Consider the following 20,222-nt stretch of genomic DNA (forward strand, 5'->3'; position numbering starts at 1 on the left):
ATATGGTACTTCAGGTTTACCCTCCTGGGTGACATCACTATCTACATCGTCTAGAAGAACCACCCTACATGGAGTGCCTGCACCAGCCAACATGCATGGAGGAACATTAGATGCATCACAAAGAGGAACCAACAACCCAAACACAGTTACCACAAGGAGTGGTAAACATGTCGAGGCTGTCAATTGTATGAACCTCTAAATATCAGAGGGAGGTGTTGTATTTGTACCTTAGGTTGGTACACTTAAGTGTCAGGTTGACCCTCCTGGAGGGACATCCTGTACAGTCAGATATGTGTGGTTCATCATGTTGCATAAATATGTGCAATGAAAACGCCAAGTTTTGGGTGATAATTATACATTTTTATCAATCATGAGACTTGTGATGCTCATTTAAAAATGCTATATGTATATGACTGCAACAGTCATGGGGAAACAATAATAATGCTACTGTTTGTAGATGACACACAAAAAGAAGAAAGCAGATTAATGACAACACTCACTGAATTGAGAAAGGAAAGAGAAGTGCAACAACTAATTGCAATATTTTTTGTCTAAAGATCATTGTGGCGGTTCATTTGTTGATGTAGCGGTTCATTTGTTGGTGCGATTCAGGGGTGTGCCACGAGGTGTCACCCTAGGCACGACCCACAGGGAGGCATTTTGACCCACTCGGAAGGAGTCACGCCTCAACCCCCGCCGAGCGTTCATCCCTCTTGTGCACGTTGTGCCCATGGCATATATATTTCCGTGTTGACCTTGGTCTGGTATCCACAGCACTCAGAATAAATCTGCTGTTCATTCAAACGCTTTATATGTGCTTTATTAGTATTTCCTAGCACCGCCTGCGCTAAAATAATTTCCGGCACCCCCACAATCATGATACAGCTCAAACAGGTGGTACTTACCGGATTTAGCATGATAGATATTTAATGGATCCACTACAAAGTACTGCTATATTTCTAAGCCCAAGCTATCAATTAATTATGAAACCCATCTCCACCCACTCAAAATTCAATGACCTAGTAGCTTTACTCTGAATTCCATTTAAATAAATATTCTTTATTAAATTGCTATAGCCATCCATGAAAGTCTCAATGCCAAAGAAAAATTCAGCAGCATGGCCACTATATATGTATATTGGCACCGTGAGCTGAGGCTACTTCACCACAATGAATACCAATAATGCATATAATAAGGGGGTTTTTTATTACATTAATGATAGAGATTTGCATTTGATTTTGGATGTGTAGCCTCTTAAGGTAATTCTTTACATGGTTCTACTGAATGTTCTTCTGCCAAAAGGCTGGTGAATATCATATTCTCCGTGACATTTAATTATTATATAGAAGCCTACCTCTCCTATATTTCCTGATCTAAACAACATGTTTAAATAAGTCAAATCAGAAGTGAACTCACCCACTGATCAAAAGAGCTGAAAGTACAGGCACCCATCCAGTTTTTAGAACAGGTCGAGTGTACTGATTAGAATGAGTGACCCAGATCCAGAAGGGCAGAAGAAGGAGGTAGCAGGCTATGATTACAAACAGTAAGTTGTAATTGTATTCTGAAATAAACAAAAATATTAGTAAGAACAGCCGAACACAACTGAAACACATAGCCTGTCTCCAAAATTGAATTCCCATTTAAATTTCCAAACAGCCTAAAAGTAAAAATAATGAATAGTTCACTTACCATGAAAAGAATGGAACAACAAAGCAACATTTGACAACAATGTAATCGAGACTACATCTCCAAAGCTTGCAGCTAAAGGTGTTGCTACATTGTCAGGATTCATTTTAAATTTATGAGAAAGCAATATTACAGCAATCATGACAAAATCTGTGGAAAAAAATAGAACTTAAAATATTTTCTGAAGTGCATTTGAATTTCAAACAAAAAAATATGCATTATTTTATATACAGTCATATGATAATGCACATGGCCATAATAATTTTAAAAGTGGTAAAATCACCAGAAGCTATTGGCCTGAAGTGAGCATATCACCACAAAGCACAATCAACCTAAAGGTTGGTTTGACAGATGAGGATTGAGCTCACATAGTAGGTACAGAGCACATCTGGTAGGGGTAATGGCACGTGAAATTCATGCATCTGGGTAGTGGGGCAGCTCCTTTCCCTGTGCTACATTTGGTTTCCAAGGAAGATCTATTACCCCATAAAAACATACCTAGGTTGAAGCTGACGGTGCTCTGAGATAAACCTGCAAATTGAACCCAGGTCCTCTGATCAGCAGTCCAATTTTCTACACTCTGGACTACCAGTATGAAAGTATGTACATGCACAAAATATCTAAAATATTAAGAAGCATCCAGTGACCTTAGTTCCTATATGGACATATGAGTATGCAATGGATTCTCTTTAGTCCACCAAACTGAACTGTCAGGTTGGCTTGCCTTTGGATCATGACTGGTCATTGAGTACTGTTTACATTAGAGCAAGTTACCAGTTTGACCAACCTCATAGCAAGTAAATATGAAATGGCCAATGGCCAACAGTTGAATGCAGCAGTATAAAGAACTCCTTTATGAATCAATCTGTAGAAAAATTTTATTTGGAATATTTACCCCTTCTTCACTGCCTAGCTTTGAGCCTAGAACATGAAAGATAACCCATGTGAGGGCTCACAATATTTGTTCCTCCCAGGTTGTTTCCCATGGCTGGAACCCGTCAACTCACCCATCATTCCCCTATCCTGTGTTTTTCATTTTCCCTTTTTAATAATCACCCACTATGGAAGGTTTAAGGTCTGCAAAAACATAATGAAATTTCCATCTACCCACTTCTTCATTGATATGACTGTGTTTGTCATTGAATATCTATTCAAGGAATGCATCAATTTAATGGTCCCTAATTCACATATTGTAACTAAATTACATCACCCCTATTGAAAGTATGTATATGTACTGCATGGCCTAGTGCTCAGAGCAATTAGTTACTGACTGTGTGGTCCTAGACAATCCAAGTGGTGCAATTTTCCAGAGAACAAACCATAATGGGAAATTGCAGGTGAGATAGAGAAAGCAACTAGCCTACTACCGTAATGTTTAAATTTTGAATGACACACAGCTTAGTTCCACTAATTTTGATATTAGCTTCCTGATCAAGAGGTAGTATGTATACGTCATATGTATATGCTCTTTCTTTCACATTATAAATTGATTCAAATTGAAATTAATGCTGATGGATGTTGCATATCTATAATGATAAATAGTTTTCCTTCTAATAAAGAGCAGAAATGAAAATGGATGTTTTGTTGGTGTTTCTTTTTCCGCAAACTGTCATTGTCTGCCTCACAAACCCCTTCACCTACTGTCTTATTTTCAATCCTCCATCACTATCATATATTTCCCTCAAGGAACACCTGCCATTATTTGCTCTAAATGATCATATGCCCTGTTGACATCTTCCTCTCTATGAATGCTTGGCATCATGTAAACCTGAACAATGACCAAGTTTGTTGGTTCAGCTTTTACTCCTACTAATAATATTCTATCAGATACCTACTCTACATCTACACAGTACCCCAAAGCCACTGCAAGGGCGTTTGGCGGAGGGTGTTAGATTACCACCATCAAATATGATAAAACGCATGCAAAACCAACAAATCCAAGTCTAGAATACTCAAGTGGATGCTGTATTTTAGATTCTGAGAAAGTCTGACAAGTTCTCTCAAGAGAAATTGATGCGGAACTAAGCTATTATGGTATAATCAAGGAAGTGATGAACTGAATTAGGGACTTCTTATCAGATCATAGACAAAAATTAGTCATTGACTGGATGAGTTCATTAAAGACAGACAGCTACAGATTTTCCACTGGAAATTTTATAGTGACTGTACTCTTCTCTTTAACTTAAAAGGCATCAAATACTACATCAGCACTTTATAGCACACATTTGGAATAAGCAGCAAGTAGCTTGAATGAGTAGTAGTACTAGTTTTTAGGGAAGGCGACCGACAACTGAAGTCATTTGCGCCATAAGGGATGGACAGGAAAGGATGAAGGGTGGAGAGAAACCCGGCGTTGGCATTAGCCTACTCTTTACGAAAGGTGCCAAGGGGTCTGCAGTTTAACGTCCCATCTGACGGACGGCGTACTCACTCAAAGTGCCCTCCACAAAGCACCTCAAGTAGGGATCGAGATACCTCTGAAAAACATTCAACACCACCGGGATTTAAACCCGCGCCCTCTGGGTGGGAAGCCAGTATTTTAGCGCCCTCACCATCTCGATCCCCAGCTTGAAAGAATCAGAGAAAATGTCAATTAAGAAATTGGATAGCATTCAGAAAAATTCCACTAGGTTTGATAAAAATTATCATGGGAAGCGAGTAAACATCACAGGCATGGTGGAGTAATTATAAGGGAGCCTATTGATTCTTGAAAAAAAGCAGGCGACGCTTAGTCTTATAGAAAAGTTATGAGTTTTCTTTCAACAGAGGGAGTTATTACAGAGAAACTATATTTGTAGTTTCGACCACTGGGATGAAATAAGTTGGACACCAACACGGAAATAATAAATTACTTAAATACTAATTGTTAATAAATTGGTCAAACAAAATTTATTGCATGATTTTCAATAGAAAGAAATAATACATTTTTGCTCACTCTATGTTTACTTCATCCTACCTTTTTATTCAAAATTATTAGCCCCCCTCTCCTATATATTACTCTATTATTATAACTCCATTAATCCTTGCTATCTTTCCATCTCACCTCACACAGCCCTAAAACATCTATGCATACATATTTCCTTTTTCATCTCCCACTTTATATTTTCTAATTTCCCTATGGCTAGCACTATCCTAACCCCTCAAGCCGGTATAGGTATTTAAATGCCTGGGCCCCCTTGCTGTATTTAATTTTTCTAAAATATCCCCCTGTTGCAGTATTGTTGAAAATAATTTATATCTTTTTTAATATTAATTCTAAAATTTTAAGAATAATTTACCTTATGTTAAATTGCTTATTCTATTTAGTAAAAATTTTACTTGCGTTATGTTTTATTTTTTCACTTCTTTATTTGCCTTTAAGTTTCGAACCTCCGTCCTAAAAGTTCAGTTTTGTGTGATAAAATTAGAAACAATCCACTAAATATAAGCCTGCCATGCAGTCAGGGCACTGTAACCCTCCTTTTACCTCGTTTGGAGCACAACTGATATCTTTTTTGAGGCCTGGACTTCTTCCCAGTCAGCCGTATCTTTTCATCAAAGTGCCTCTCGACCAAAACTCCTCACTTGAACTTGCACTATCACATCCAATACTCACTTCTCTTTCTCCGTCCAGGTATTCTACTTAATTCTCTATATTATCTTCACTCAAAAAAAGCTTATCCCTCTTGGAATCCATTATGGGGATCATATAAAACTTTCTCAAAAAAGAAATCTAACAACTGAGACTATAAACGGTGGTGAGGCCTTTTGCCCTTGCAACTGTTATGACTAAACAAAAAGAAAGAATGATACAGGAGTGGTTCCATAGAAAATAGATAGGGATATCATGTCAAGCTATAAAGAAGAGCAGAACTGGACTTAATAGATTTATCTTCCTTTAAGAGTGCCTTTTCATGTAGTCAAAACAGGAGCGGATGGCATACTTTGATCCACGGACAAGGCCTGCCGACTGTGAATGCGACGTATCACATACTGAGAACCATGCTGAGGGGCTAACATACCAAATCTCTAGTGTAACCAGTGTCCTCTCCTGTATCTTTTGCACTGCTAAAGTTGATTTTGATTTACAAGGATTTTGTGAGGTGACAACCACAGAAACCTTGCCACTGCCACTGTTGGGCAAGACTCATCACCCAGGGGACCAAATCCTATTTTTGTCAGGACTCTGAATCAGCTTTATGTAAATCATTGTTTCATGGGATTAATAGTTGAGGTGGTTTCCCATTGACTTCCTCAATAGTGTTTGTAAAATGACATCTTCACGTAATAGCCACTCCTTAGGGGTGAATTGCCTTAGCAGCCCCCTCACTGGAGAACAGATGCCGTGTGGGCTACTTTTCATCTTGTTCCTACCCTTCCTATCTGGCATGGGTGACCATACCAGGAGAATACATATCATTGCTTCCTTGGACAGAACCATAGGGATCATCAGAGCACACAATCCCATACAGCATGTCAAGGTTGTGACACAAGGGGAGAGAATGCAACACTTATTCTATATCAAAATTTTCACTTATTTTTGATGATTCAATGCCATGATGCATTGGCTAATACTAATAATTGGTAAGAGAAAGGTCAAGAAAAACAAATGAAAGCTAATTATCCCAACATGATAATGGTACAAAGGATGAAGATAAAATGTTAAGGTTAAAAACTAAAATACTATGGCATTTACGGTTTTAAAACATCAGATTACAACTCATAAATACCCTGATGGTAATTCACAAATTCTACAAAGAGATGCTTCACCCTTGAGTGGGAATCATTCTGACGTCAGTTAGAGCGTATCAATTTTGACGGGCTGTCCTTTCCAAGATATATTTTTTTTATGTACAGCTCCACTCTTAGCTAGAGATTTTATTGCAATCCTTAGAGTACATATAAAGAAAAGAGTAAACACGTAGCTAAATAGGACATAAAAAACTAAACTCACCCAAAATGAAACAGGAACTAGTAGCAGTTACCATGCTAGAGGCTGCAAGTAGCATGGCATGCTTGAAGTCAAACATTCCATCGATTACAGCACCCACAGAAACAGCAAACAAAGATACCAGCAAGGCAGCAACAGTTGCTTGTACCTTTATTTAAAAAAACTTGGTATGTGTCACAAGGTCTATACCAGCTGATACAACTAGAGTTCATGTGATTATCGTTAATATGACTCAATTTCAATATTTTATTATTACTAATTAATAGAAATCAAACATTGAAGCATGTTGGAGTGAAAATAATTGGGTGAGTATAAGTTTCAAAGGGGAGAACTAAACCTTTCATTACTTTCTTCGTCTTGATAACATTCAATCCCCTGCATCATTTAAACATCTAAGAATTCTACCCAACCAAGCCCCACATCTAATGTATTTCCATGCGTGAACCTTAGACAATGGGGGTTTGTGGGATTTTACTTTCAAAGAATCAATTATCTTTTACTATATATCAACTACATTTATTAATTATCTTCATAGCAAACAACATCTATGTTCACTTTAGAATATATGAGCTATATAATGAATACATGCAAAAATGAAAAGGTTTTTGTGGAAAATATTGGTTAACCTTAAGAATTATCACTTCTGTGGAATAAAATGCTTTAAAAAACTATCTATAAACATTTTTATAAATTGAAATTATATCAGACTTACAAATAACAAAACTTTTTTTTCATTTCATGCATCTAAGCAAAAGTTGCAGCAACCTCATTCATGCTTGAATGAATTTGCTTAATTGATGCTTTTTATTGCTCAAGGAAACTGCAAAGTTCCTATTTCTCCTCATATTTAAAATAAATTTATGAAAAAAGCAACTTCCTGAATTCTTTTCTGAATGACATTGCAGCCTCATATACGTATTTTGCTACCATAGCCTCTAGGTACTTATCTTTACCATATCAGTCAAAATAGTATGAAACCTGGGTTGATCTAATCATGTGTTAAATAGTTGTAATATCATCATCATAACATCAAACCAGCCTAATATTATGGTACATAAATCAAGCATTTTAAATTACATACCTACTCACTGACTTGAGTTGCATTCCAAAATCTTCTACACGTTAAAAATGAGGTAGGAACCTAACAATCATAATGGCTGATTAGTTTTAAACTGTGTTTAAAGGTAATTTTTTAATGAATAGCAAATTACTTCTAAATCAGCTGACTCAGTCTGGCAGTCTGTAACAACTCCTAGGGATAATACAGGTATGTTAAACACTTCTATACTTTAAATGTTGCCGCTGAGCAGAAAAATGCAATTATTCCTATAGACAAAGTAGCCTTTTCCCATTAACAACATGTATGTATGAGGGAGAAAGAGAGAGTTATCACCTCAAGTATCTTTGTAAAAGGGCTGGCAGTAAAAACTTAGAACCAACGAGTGATATTAATAGTAAATTGATACATCTTTTCCATACCTGTACCAAAGCAATATTGCCTATTATCATGGACCAAATTTGCTTTATTGTCTCCATGTTTCCAAGATTTGTTTGAGTAGAAAGACGAGAGGCGAGGCACATGTCAAGGTTTCCCTTCAACCCCAACAATGCAGGAACTAAGATGAATAGTTCTGAGATTTCACGGAAGACTGGCCAATTCTGAAAATGAGGAAGAAGGAAGGGTGAATGAAGGGGAATACATTTCCATATTTACTTTACTGAGTAACCTAGATTTTTCATTCAACCTTTAATGGTCTAATCAAGTATGATTACTGTGATGCAGCAACTATTACTGTGATGGAACTAGTTCCATCCACACAGGTTAATAAATCCAGTTGGCATTAGTGATTCAGTTTCACTGCATCATCATGTTAGCACCAATCTAATCAACTTTATTATGAGTTCACTTCCACTTAGAGTGACACTCATCATTTTATACAATATTATACATGTGTATACTATTACAATCCGGTCTTTATTCCCACATGTGGACCACTTTAGAATTGCTACTGATATAGCTTCTGTATGTGCATGTACTGTTCATCAGGGATCCAAGTTACATGAAAACGTTACTCAAATATTTTCGCAGAATGATGTGAAGGAAAGACCCTTCTTATTGATTTATGTAGTTCATTGAATGTCCAGTGAATATGTGTGAGGATAAGTAAATTAGTCACCAAAATATATCATAAACATCCACAATAACTGCGATAATGGGTAATGCTAACCAAATTCCTGTTAGTTTTGATATACTATCAATTGTGTAGGGGATATAGGGGTTAAATCAGTGCTGATCAAAACCAAAGGAAATGAGAAGTCCAAATTCAATGTAACATTTACAGTCACAGCTAATGGGTGAAAACTGAATAATGGTATATTAATTCTTAATAAATTCAAAGGAATAATTACTGCCTATGGTGATGTTTTGTGTACAGAAACAGAAATGGATAAAATCCTTTGTTTTAAATTGACACGAATATACTCGAGATAATTGTCCTATTATACTTGTACTCAACACATTCAAGAGGCATATGACAAAAAAAGAGAAATATTTATTTGATGAATACAGATCTGGTAAATATTCCAGGAAGGATGACATTTCAACCACATGGGCTATTTATTGAGGCTAACAAGCATTTCAAAAAGTAACATGAAAAGAATACAAAAAGTCATTATTGGACAAAACCACAATTCTTAATTTCCGAGAAGTGAAGTGAATAAACAACATGGATGGTGAGTGTGATTGCAAGTGCAAACACCATTTGTGTGGGGTGAAGAGATCTCCACAGGCATCAGGATGGTTAGGTGGCTACTGTTTTGGCGTCCCACCCCATGGGTCTGGGTTAAAATCCCAGAGGTAGCAAGATTTTTCAGTGGTATCCCACTCCCTACTTGGGGTGCTTTTAGGATGGAATTCAAAGTGAGTGCACCATCCGTCAAATGTGATGTTAAACTCTGGCTTATTGTGAAGTAGAAGATAATGTGAATGTTTGGTTTGTCTCGACCCTTCTTCAATTTCCAGGACATCCCCCCCCTACCAAATCAGTCACCTATGGTACAAATAATTCTTAGCTGTCAGTTTCCTCCCCCTCATGACTAGGATTACGACAAGACCTCAAGGTGTATTACCTCAGACCTTACTTCAATATCAAAATATGAGTCAAGAAAATTGGAATGTGATTTTGACTTAGCACTATTGAACATAGGTTCTACTAGCCCAGCCCACAGCAAAGTAAGAATTCATTGATTCAAATTTTCTTATACCTCATTCACTTTACACAAATATTTTCAAGGCATAATCCACTTTATTTATTTTAAAAATTAAAAAAAGTACATAAAACTTGAACTTGTGAGCAGTACTGAAATATTTTTCACATTTTCCTAAAATTCCTTTCAAAATACTTGGGCCACAGAACTCATACTATATTTGAGTTAGTACTCATAGTACCCCCTATACTTGGGTTAGTACTTAATGTTTAAAATTAAAAATAATTTCAAAAGTTTTCAGTAGGTAACACATGTTACAAGTAACATCTTTTCCCATTAATGTTACCCTCCAATAATTTTCACACTCCACAATAATCTATTTAGAAAGCCAAAACTACTGCTAAGAAGGTTTGCAAAGGCTAGGCCATAGTTAGCCAACACACCATCCATAGTACTAATTCAGATTCATAACTTCGTTCTAGATGACATAGAGTTGAATTGATACTGCAGGATAGTTCTGATGAGAATTACAAAGGAAATTACCTGGACTGTCCCAAGGACAATTCCTGCTCCAATTGTTCCAATTCCTGCAATCAAGAAAGGCACTGCCACTTGCATAGCGGTGCTCCACCATTTCTCTTTGCTGTGATAGGTTGAGTTCAATGTCGAAGTAGTAGTTGTCAAACTTGCAATGGTGACCAAACTACCACCACTGCTAAGAGATTGAGCATTTGCCTTCTTTGACTCCTCTTCCACGAGGGAAACATTTAAAACCATTGGGCTAGCACTCATTGCACGCCCATTGGTTCCATCCAAGAATGCTACCATGCCTACAAAGAAGAAAAAGAAAGCTTTAAGACCTGGGAACATTGCTCTGGCCTGACTACATCAATTTGCCAAATGCTCTGATTCACTCATTAATATTACAAATCAAATGATGTATTAGCAACAAATACTAAGATATTGAAATTGTGTTGCACTGCCAATATTGTATATTATGATGGGTATTAAATTATGATATACAAGATATGAAACACTTACTTCATTATGACTTCGCAACAACTCAAGTCTTGAAATAATTAATTTCTTTAAAACTAACTGACATTATATAAGTATTGATATAAAGCAGGAAATAATATTTTATTTCTAAACAAGCAAATATTATAGAATTATAATTGTGCTCTCTCTCTCATTTCCTTATTAAAAATGATTATTCATTTGTTCAAGGTATAATATTGCTAATGTTATCATAATACATTTGCAATATATATATACATATGTACACACACACACACACACACACACACACACACATATATATATATATATATATATATATATATATATATATATATATATATATATATATATATATATATATATATGTATATATATATGTATATGTATATGTATATATATATATGTATATATATATATATATATATCACACGCTATGTAATTTTTCGAGAGGACAGTGGTTAGAATTCATACAACATCATACAGGAAAAGAACAGTGCGTTTCGTGGCACGCATAGCCAGAAGAAAGAGATGAGCCACATTGGCCAAATACACATTCAAACACGAAATCCCGCCAAACGGCGAATAAATACTCATATATACAGAAACATATATAAGGAAAAGGGATAGGAACACGTATAAAGGACGAACACAATAGAGGTGGGGAAGGCGGAATCGAACGGATCACAAGAGTAAAAATATTTCCTCAACCGGGACTCGAACACCGGATCTTTCCACTTGCCGGGCGGATGCTCTTAACCACTTGAGCTATCGAGGATATGTAATTTACCTTGAGATCCGTGGGTCTTATATGTCGCCAAGCGCCCCGATTCTTTAGCCAAGAGATGGCGTCAGGGGGCTGTTTCACCCACCAAAGGAGAAATAGACAATACACAAGAGGAGAGGACATTGGTTAGAATTCATACAACATCATACAGGAAAAGAACAGTGCGTTTCGTGGCACGCATAGCCAGAAGAAAGAGATGAGCCACATTGGCCAAATACACATTCAAACACGAAATCCCGCCAAACGGCGAATAAATACTCATATATACAGAAACATATATAAGGAAAAGGGATAGGAACACGTATAAAGGACGAACACAATAGAGGTGGGGAAGGCGGAATCGAACGGATCACAAGAGTAAAAATATTTCCTCAACCGGGACTCGAACACCGGATCTTTCCAGACCCACGGATCTCAGGGTAAATTACATATCCTCGATAGCTCAAGTGGTTAAGAGCATCCGCCCGGCAAGTGGAAAGATCCGGTGACTCCTAACAGAGCACAAAATCCAGCAACCTACATCCTACATCAGGTCCCTCTTCATCTCTGAGTACTTCCTCCCTCCCTTCACCCCATTCAACATCCCTATCATTTTCCTGCTCTTTCCTCGTTTTCCTTACATTCTCCCCTCTATACAGCCTCCAACAACCCACTACCAATCAATACTCCCTTCATCCATTTTTCCCGCCTCCATTGGATTTCTCCCAAAAAGCCCCTCTCTTCGCCCACCATACCAAGCACTTCCTCATTTTTATTCTTCTCGGTCCATTTCACCTTCTCCATTCTTCTCCACACCCACATTTCAAAGCCCTCCAATCTACGTATATCCTCCTGTTTCAATGACCACGTTTCCGCGCCGTACACAGCTACGCTCCATATCAAAGTTCCTACGAGTCTTTTCTTAATATCCTCACTCAAAGTCCCTGTCATCAACTCCCTCCTCTTCGTGAAAGCCTCTTTGCCTAGCGTAATTCTTCTCCTCACGTGCCTACTACTTTGACCGTGTTGGCCGAAAACACATCCGAGATACGTAAACTGTTCTACCTGCTCTATTTTTTGCCGTATTTAGCTTAGCCTTCTTCTTTCTGGAAAATCGCATAACCTTTGTTTTATTTATATTGATTCTCATCCCACATTTATCGCATTGAATTTCCAATGCACTCAGAAATGCTTGCAACCCCTTGCCTGAATGACAAAATAGAGTTGGTTCATCATCAGCAAATGAAACTGATTTTATGAATTCCGCACCAACTTTCATACCTATCTAAAGGTCATCCTATGCCTCTTTAATCATTTCCTCCACATATGCCTTGAACAGCACCGGTGATAATGGACAACCCTGCCTTACACCCCTCCCTAGTACTGAGACATGTACAGGTTGCGGATTAGCATCCTGTCCCTCCAATATATTCCTATTTTCTGCAATATACTCATCAGCTTTACCAATTCACACTATCAAATGCCTTTTAGTAATCTAAGAAACAGACAAATACGTCCTAATTGTATTCTATATTCCTCTCGATTAGTGACCTCATTAGTGCAATGGCATCACGCGTACCTCTCCCCTTCCTAAACCCCAACTGATCATCCCCTAAGTAATCATTTGCCTTACTTTCTATCCTTTTGTTTATGATCCTGAGAACCCTGGCCTTGAGAACAACTTTAGCTGCGTGGGAAATCGAACTTATTGTTCTGTAGCCCTTACATGATGTAGCCTTTACCTTTTTCGGAATAGGTACTAACACTCATCTCGCGGAGTTTTCCGGGCAGATTCCTTTCACATAGATACTACGAATCAGTCCATATAGTCTCTTCCTCCCATATTTTCCTAACCCTTTTGTTAGTGCCGCAGGAATGTTGTCAACCCCCACGGCCTTATTTCATTTCATCTCCCTTAATGCCCTTTCTATCTCATTGTCGAGATTATCTGGACCTAAGTTGTCTATTTCAACGTCATTTTCCGTTTCTATGTCTACGCTTGTTGGCCTAAGTTCTTTACCATGGAATTCTTCCATATATTGCTTACATCTCCATTGAATCTTTCCTGAATCAACAATTATCTTACCCGCCTTATCTCTAACTGTTAGCGCAGATTTTTCCTTCTTACTTCCCAATAGTGATTTAGCCTTGCTCTATAGCGCACCAATTTCACCCTTCCTCTGCAAATTTTCGAAATCCACGCACTGCGTCTCCCACCATGCTTATTTTGCTTTTATGTTACCCGTCTTAAACTGTTATTTAAGCCTTTGCAATTCCTTTCGCCTACCTGTGTTTACATTCCTCCAATTCCTTCCTTTATTATTATCTTTCCAACCATCTCATTTGTGATTCATGATTATCTTTTCCTTTTCCCAATAACGGTTCCAATGGTTTATATTGCGGCTTCTGATATCCCTTTTTTGGTACATTTCCATTTTCCTCGATAGTACTCGGCTCTTTTCCTTCATTCATGATTTTCTCTACAGCCTCCTGATACTCCTTCCCTGTCAATCCATTTAATGCTTCATATTCCATTTCCTAACCCACCTCCCCTGCTCTACGTATATCCTTTTGAGATGGACGCTAAACTTTATAACAACTAAATTGTGACCAAAGTCCGCATCCGCTTTCGGGAAACTACGCGAATTTATCACTCAGTTCCTAAATCTGTGCCTTACCATAATATAATCTAACTGATACCTTTCGAAGCCACCTAGCATTTATCATGTAGACCTACGCCTTTTTTGGTGTCTATACCAAGTGTTGGCGATGGTTAGCTCCTGTATCCAATAGAACGCAATTGCTTTCATTCCTCGTGCCTAAACCTTAGTCACCCACCTCTTCACCATCTCTCCCTTCGCCTACCGTCGTATTCCAATCCCCCATCACTATCAAATGTTTTACAGCAGCAACACACGTGATGATTATCTCTAACTGATCGTTTATCTTATCGACCTCTTCCTCAGTATGGTTGCTCGGGGGCATGTATACCTGAACATTCACCAAGTTCGTCGGTTCTGCTTTTATCTCTACTGGTAATATTCTATCCGTTACTTGTTCTATGTTGACTGCGATTCTTCCTACCTTTTTATGCAATATTATGGCAACTCTTCCATGCCTCTCGTCCCCGCCGCTGTATATTACTCGATAACTATCAATCCAGTAATCCCCGCTATCCTTCCATCTCACCTTGCAAAAACCTAAAATATCTAAATTTTTCGCTTAATATTTGCTAATTTTCCTGTTGTCACCATTGTCCTAACATTCCAAGTTCCTATTATAACTAATTTGGTGTTCTTCTTCGTCTTCTGCCCTGCTGCTGCCGGTTTTACTTTGCAAGGGTTTCATGAGATGACAACCGCGACAGCCTTGACTCATCCGGTTCCGGGCACGACGCACGGCCGATTGGGCCGAGCCCCGTAGTTGCCAGGACTCAAAATCTCTCTAGCGACAAATATATATCTTGGGAATGATATTTGAGGTGGTTTCCCGTTGCCTTCCTCAATAGTGTTCCTTTCGTCTGTCTCCTAACCTTCGACCTATCTGGCATGGGTGACCCTACCAGGAACAACCACACACACACACACATACAATATATATATATATATATATATATATATATATATATATATATATATATATAAACACAGATGTAGATTTTTAGAATATAGAGACACAAAGAAAGGACACTCACAATTTGCTACTTTACGTTTCGACAGCACGGCTGTCGTCTTCAGAATCAATTATATATATATATATATATATATATATATATATATATATATATATATATATATATATATATATATATATAGATTATACGGAAACACACGAGCAGTATAATATTTGGACGGCCCAATAGAACACAAATAAAATAATTGTTTAAGCTTTCGGCCTTCTTCAAGTAAGGCTGAAAATTTGCAGGAGAGTTGTAAGGGGTCTGGGCGGGGTAGGGGAAGTGAGGTGAAGGGAATGCTGGGAGGGAAATTAAAGATGGCGGTTAAGGGTGGGAATTTTGAAAGTACGGAAAGCTAATAAATACGCGGATTCTCGAGTTCTCACCTCTATTTTGGTGGCTGAATCGGGTAGGGATTCTAGGATGCTAAGAGCAAAACACTGGTCGAATGAAAGGTTGAAGGAGTTAGCGTGTGAAGGGATAGGAAGAGAAGAGAGTGAGGCAGAATCGCAGAAGTACCGGTGATTGTTCATTCGAATGGATAAGGGGGTAATGCATTCGCCTATGTGAAATGAAGTGCATTGTTTGCATGACAAAAGATAAATAATGTTTTTTAGAGGCAATTGGCGTGGGAACGAGGTGAGGGGGCAATTGACTTAGGGCTGAGTACATTCATATAAACAATGCAAGCTAAAATACAGAACGTGGATGGCCATTCAGAAAAAGTTAAAAATATTACCATAATTTCATTGACAATATTTTTTTAGACAATTTATGATATAGAAAAAGATAAATTTCACAGTTAGAGGGGACATTATTTTGCCGATAACAGCAAATAAAATGTACATTAGATAATCAACGGAAACTCCGACAGCTTGTCAATTGAGCTCCCTTTCCATCGTCCCGGCCCTTATGAGACGAAAATAATTATTTTTCGGAGAGCAAAATATCTTTTGGGACAAGGTCAATTAATGTTTCCACCCCACTTCTAATTATTCTCTGAGGTTTCCCGAAATTATGTGAGATGCGAAAAAGTCAATCATGCAAAAGCTGAATAAATTAGTTTCATCAAAGAATACAATTGTCCTGTGTAGCTATGCATCATTTCCCGGTTGATCAACCTTTTTGTCTACTCAGCGCCAACAGAGATGCTGAGTATACACAAACTACACACAACAGTTTAAAATGCTAACAAAATGTTAATATTTGAACCGTTAATTCTCTGCAGTAGGAATCCACTTGCTTCAATTGAACATATGGGCACTTCCTTAGTATCTAATCGATAGAAACGGGCATATCTTTTTTTGGTATTCTTTCATCTTAAAAGACGTAACTTAGTTGTTTAAGGACATTTCATTGTTCGCGACATGGGTACGGCCGTCGCGACGTCTTCAAGGCAACTGGAGATGTCATATGACTGTCGTGTCGTCTCATGACTGTCGATGAGAGAAAGAAAATCTAGCTGAAATATATCGCTGCGTCTTTTGAGAATACAATCCATTATATCTGCTTCCAAGTTTTCCAAATTCACCTACCCTCTTATCACTTCCCGGCACAGATTTTCGCATTGAGGCAATTAAGTGATCTTCACCGACCATTTCGTTTACTAATAAAAAAATCTTCGAGTCGGAAATGAGACTCAAGCGTCTTGGTGCCCCTTGGGAAAATGTTCATTCGTCATAGGAAGGTGGAGAAAAATCGCTCAACCGATGGAGGAAGACTTATCGTTGGCCACGATGCCCTGATGGAGAATCTGACAGAGAATTTGCGGTAGATACTAAATGGTGAGCAGGTTTCTCCTCGTAGGCGGTGATGATAGGGTCATTTATCAGTGGCGCACTTAACTTTATCAAATAGGTCGGAAAGGAAGTTACGCTACAGTAATGCGATTCGGGCCTAATTCCAAAGGAAGTCAGAAGATTTTTTTGCGAGCTCTTGAAGATACTTAGGTCGAATTTTCGTGGTTATGGGCCAAAAATAATATTAATCGTCTTTATAATATCGCCCTTAACTTGGGATTCATTTAGTTGATTATATGAAACAACTATTGGCGAGATATTTTCCTGCAGACCTTTAACAGAATTAAATTCTTCCGACTAACAATAACCGAGTACCAAACTTCAACAATTGCTCTCTAGAAAAATTAATTCCAGATGTGTTCACTGTTGTTTGAAGAATGAATTGATCCTTGATATTTGACTACATTTTGTAATGAATTTTCAATTATAATCATTCCGCTGCTTCAGTTTCAACATAAGAGGGAAGAGAATCACCTCCCCAAGAAGAGCAATGAGTTTTACCCTGCCGTGGCTAAATCCATTGAACGTCTTTTTACGTATTGTTATTAACTCACTCGTAGTAAAAGCGTACATTGATCAAATGTCTACTGCCAAATTATCTAAGAACAACATTAAATCTGCTTAATACGTATTTAGACTAAAATATTCCATTTATCTGAGCTACCTAATATATGACGATGGCGATGAAACTTTCTTGTTTTTGATTTGCCGATAATAAATTATTTTTCATGAGTTAAGTTTATTTCGCATGTTTTATTTAATTTCATATCAACATAACTATTTTTTTATTAGTTCTTATTACTATTATTCTGAGTGCTGGCCTACGTCGTGGATGGGGATTCCATGAATACTTAGTTACATTACGCCATGATTTTCGCTTGTTGATTCTGCACAAAATGCGTGCGAAGTTGATAGGAAGATAAAACCGGTTTTCCTTTATCTCCAGTAATTCCAAACAGAAACTGGCTCAATTAATAGCTGAATAAATTCATTCATAATAATTAACAACCCCTGGATTTCTCTGAAGGATGTTGCCAAAACTTGTTACACGCCCACTAAAAGAATTTGACACAAATTTCCTTATCTTTTAGTTCACTTGCAGGATCGTCACATGTTTAAACTAACCATTGGATGTCATTGAATCATAGTTGCTATAGCAGCACAGAGTAACCCTAATGTCCATATAACCACCAGAAGGGAAATGTCCACGCACTCAGTGAAAAACGTTTTACCAAGTGCATCAACATAATGACATCACAAGGTTTATGCTCTAACATGTCCCAAAACAGAGATGGCCATCGATCACTTTTCATTTTAACCATTCTCTTATCTATTGGTGTATTCATGTCCATTTGGGCTGACATGAAACGACAAAGGCTGTCAGAATAACGCGGAAAGGATGAGTTTGCGCCGAGACCGGTGGAGCGCCGGACTGCCAAGGCAAAAGACGGGAAAATGTTGCTCGGGTGGGCCACCTGAGGGGGTGGGTGATCCTGGGCATAGCCGTGTAACACTGAAGACAGATCTATAACCCCTGACTCTGTCCACACTGTCTACAGAAAATGTTTGCGAGAGTCGCCCTCGCCATTGACCTAAATTCCCGGAGTGGGACAGCAGTGTCATAACGGCAAGCATGTGAGTCATTTCACAATTGGACTGCCGTTCAGCATAATATAGGACAAGAGCACACGAGAAATGTTCACCCTATTAACACGATCCTCCATTGAAGGTAAGTTTCTTCCTTCAATTTCTCTAAATGATTTCACTGAACGCCGTGTCGAAGCAGTAAGACTATAAATTAAAGATCGACTTAATCTTCATTGATTATTATTATAGCCTCATTGTAGTCGAGAAAAAATATTCAGCATTATTGGCATTTAGGATATAGGAATGTGATCTAATTTCAGACTTTGTGCGACGAAATGGACGGCCATTGATCCCCATTGAACTGAGTCTTCTGTGCAGTAGATTATGAATGCTAATTTAATGTCATAGAAGCCTATCTTGAGCAAGGAATTTTGAAAAGTATTCCCTATAAAGGTTAATTTGGTAAGTAGATCGAATTGATTATTTTGATAAAATTGTTTTATTTCGCTTTGTGCCCCTCAAATTTAATTATTACATCAGATCAAAATGTTTTCATCTCCACGATACCATATATTGGTCAGACACTCCTTTATTTCTCTGGATAACGTAAATTGACGATTGTAATCCCATATTTCTTTCGATAAAATGGTCCTCAAAATTTACCTTACAGATTATAACGGATACCCCAATGAAAAGTATGTGGTTTTAGTAAAATATCTTTTAGTATTATGTTTCGTAATATATCTGGCGTTATTATTACGGATCATTAATACGAGGACTGGTTTTTAGCAGTTCTTCTAACTATCCTCTTCCAGTCTACCAAAACCTTTATCCCCTCATAGTTCTTTGCACCTACGGTTTCTATCATCTGCTCCTCGTAGTTCATCCTAGGCATCCATCTGCAAGTCTCCCCCTATTTGTTTCCTTCAATTATGATCTCAATTAAACTATCGGGGCTTGAGATATGCCTCATCAATGTTCCTCTTCTTGTTGCAGGTGTCCTCCATAGGGTCATATCCTCTCTTCAACGCACTCCTTCATTTGTTACTCTGCCTATCCATATTATTGTCCGCATTCTTGTGTAGCACCACACGTCCATTGACTACAATTTCCTTTTCTCAGCTGCTCTCATTGTCCAAGTCTCACGCCAGAGAAAGGTAAACTAAACTTATAACTTCTATTGTTTCAGGCTTCACTTCGTGGAAGTAATTAATATCCATTACTAAAAAAGAAAGAAAGACTCGTACTTTTCCACAGACTTTATTATACGGTACAATATACCGTACTAATACTACGTATATAATGTACCGTATAATAAAATCTGTGGAAAAGTACGAGTCTTTCTTTCTTTTTTAGTAATGGATAATCTTATAACTGTTTACAAATCACTTCCTTGTGCCTATGTGGTACTTTTTGACATTACTAGTTGTTTCTTCTGATAGAAAGTCGTATTCTCCATTCTCATCCTGCTTACTCATAACACTTATCCACCTGTACTGGTATATAGTCTAATTTGGATTTTCTTCCTTATGTCCAAAAAAGACCATTGAA

At 37.7% G+C, this 20,222-nt stretch overlaps 1 protein-coding gene across 1 annotated transcript in view; it reads right to left on the reverse strand.

The window, feature by feature from the left end:
• Window positions 1-20,222, reverse strand: part of LOC139685647 (solute carrier family 41 member 1) — a 110,026-nt gene that overhangs the window by 7,607 nt on the left and 82,197 nt on the right. The window contains exons 2-6 of the mRNA XM_071582602.1: window positions 10,370-10,656; window positions 8,099-8,278; window positions 6,623-6,767; window positions 1,693-1,839; window positions 1,417-1,564 (exon numbers count right to left, since the gene is read on the reverse strand). Coding sequence (XP_071438703.1) covers window positions 1,417-1,564; window positions 1,693-1,839; window positions 6,623-6,767; window positions 8,099-8,278; window positions 10,370-10,654 — 905 coding nt within the window. The 5' untranslated portion in view covers window positions 10,655-10,656. The remainder of the gene's footprint in view (window positions 1-1,416; window positions 1,565-1,692; window positions 1,840-6,622; window positions 6,768-8,098; window positions 8,279-10,369; window positions 10,657-20,222) is intronic.

Source organism: Hetaerina americana, unplaced genomic scaffold (genome assembly GCF_022747635.1).
Source record: "Hetaerina americana unplaced genomic scaffold, ioHetAmer1.1.p SCAF_12, whole genome shotgun sequence".
Taxonomy (NCBI): domain Eukaryota; kingdom Metazoa; phylum Arthropoda; class Insecta; order Odonata; family Calopterygidae; genus Hetaerina; species Hetaerina americana.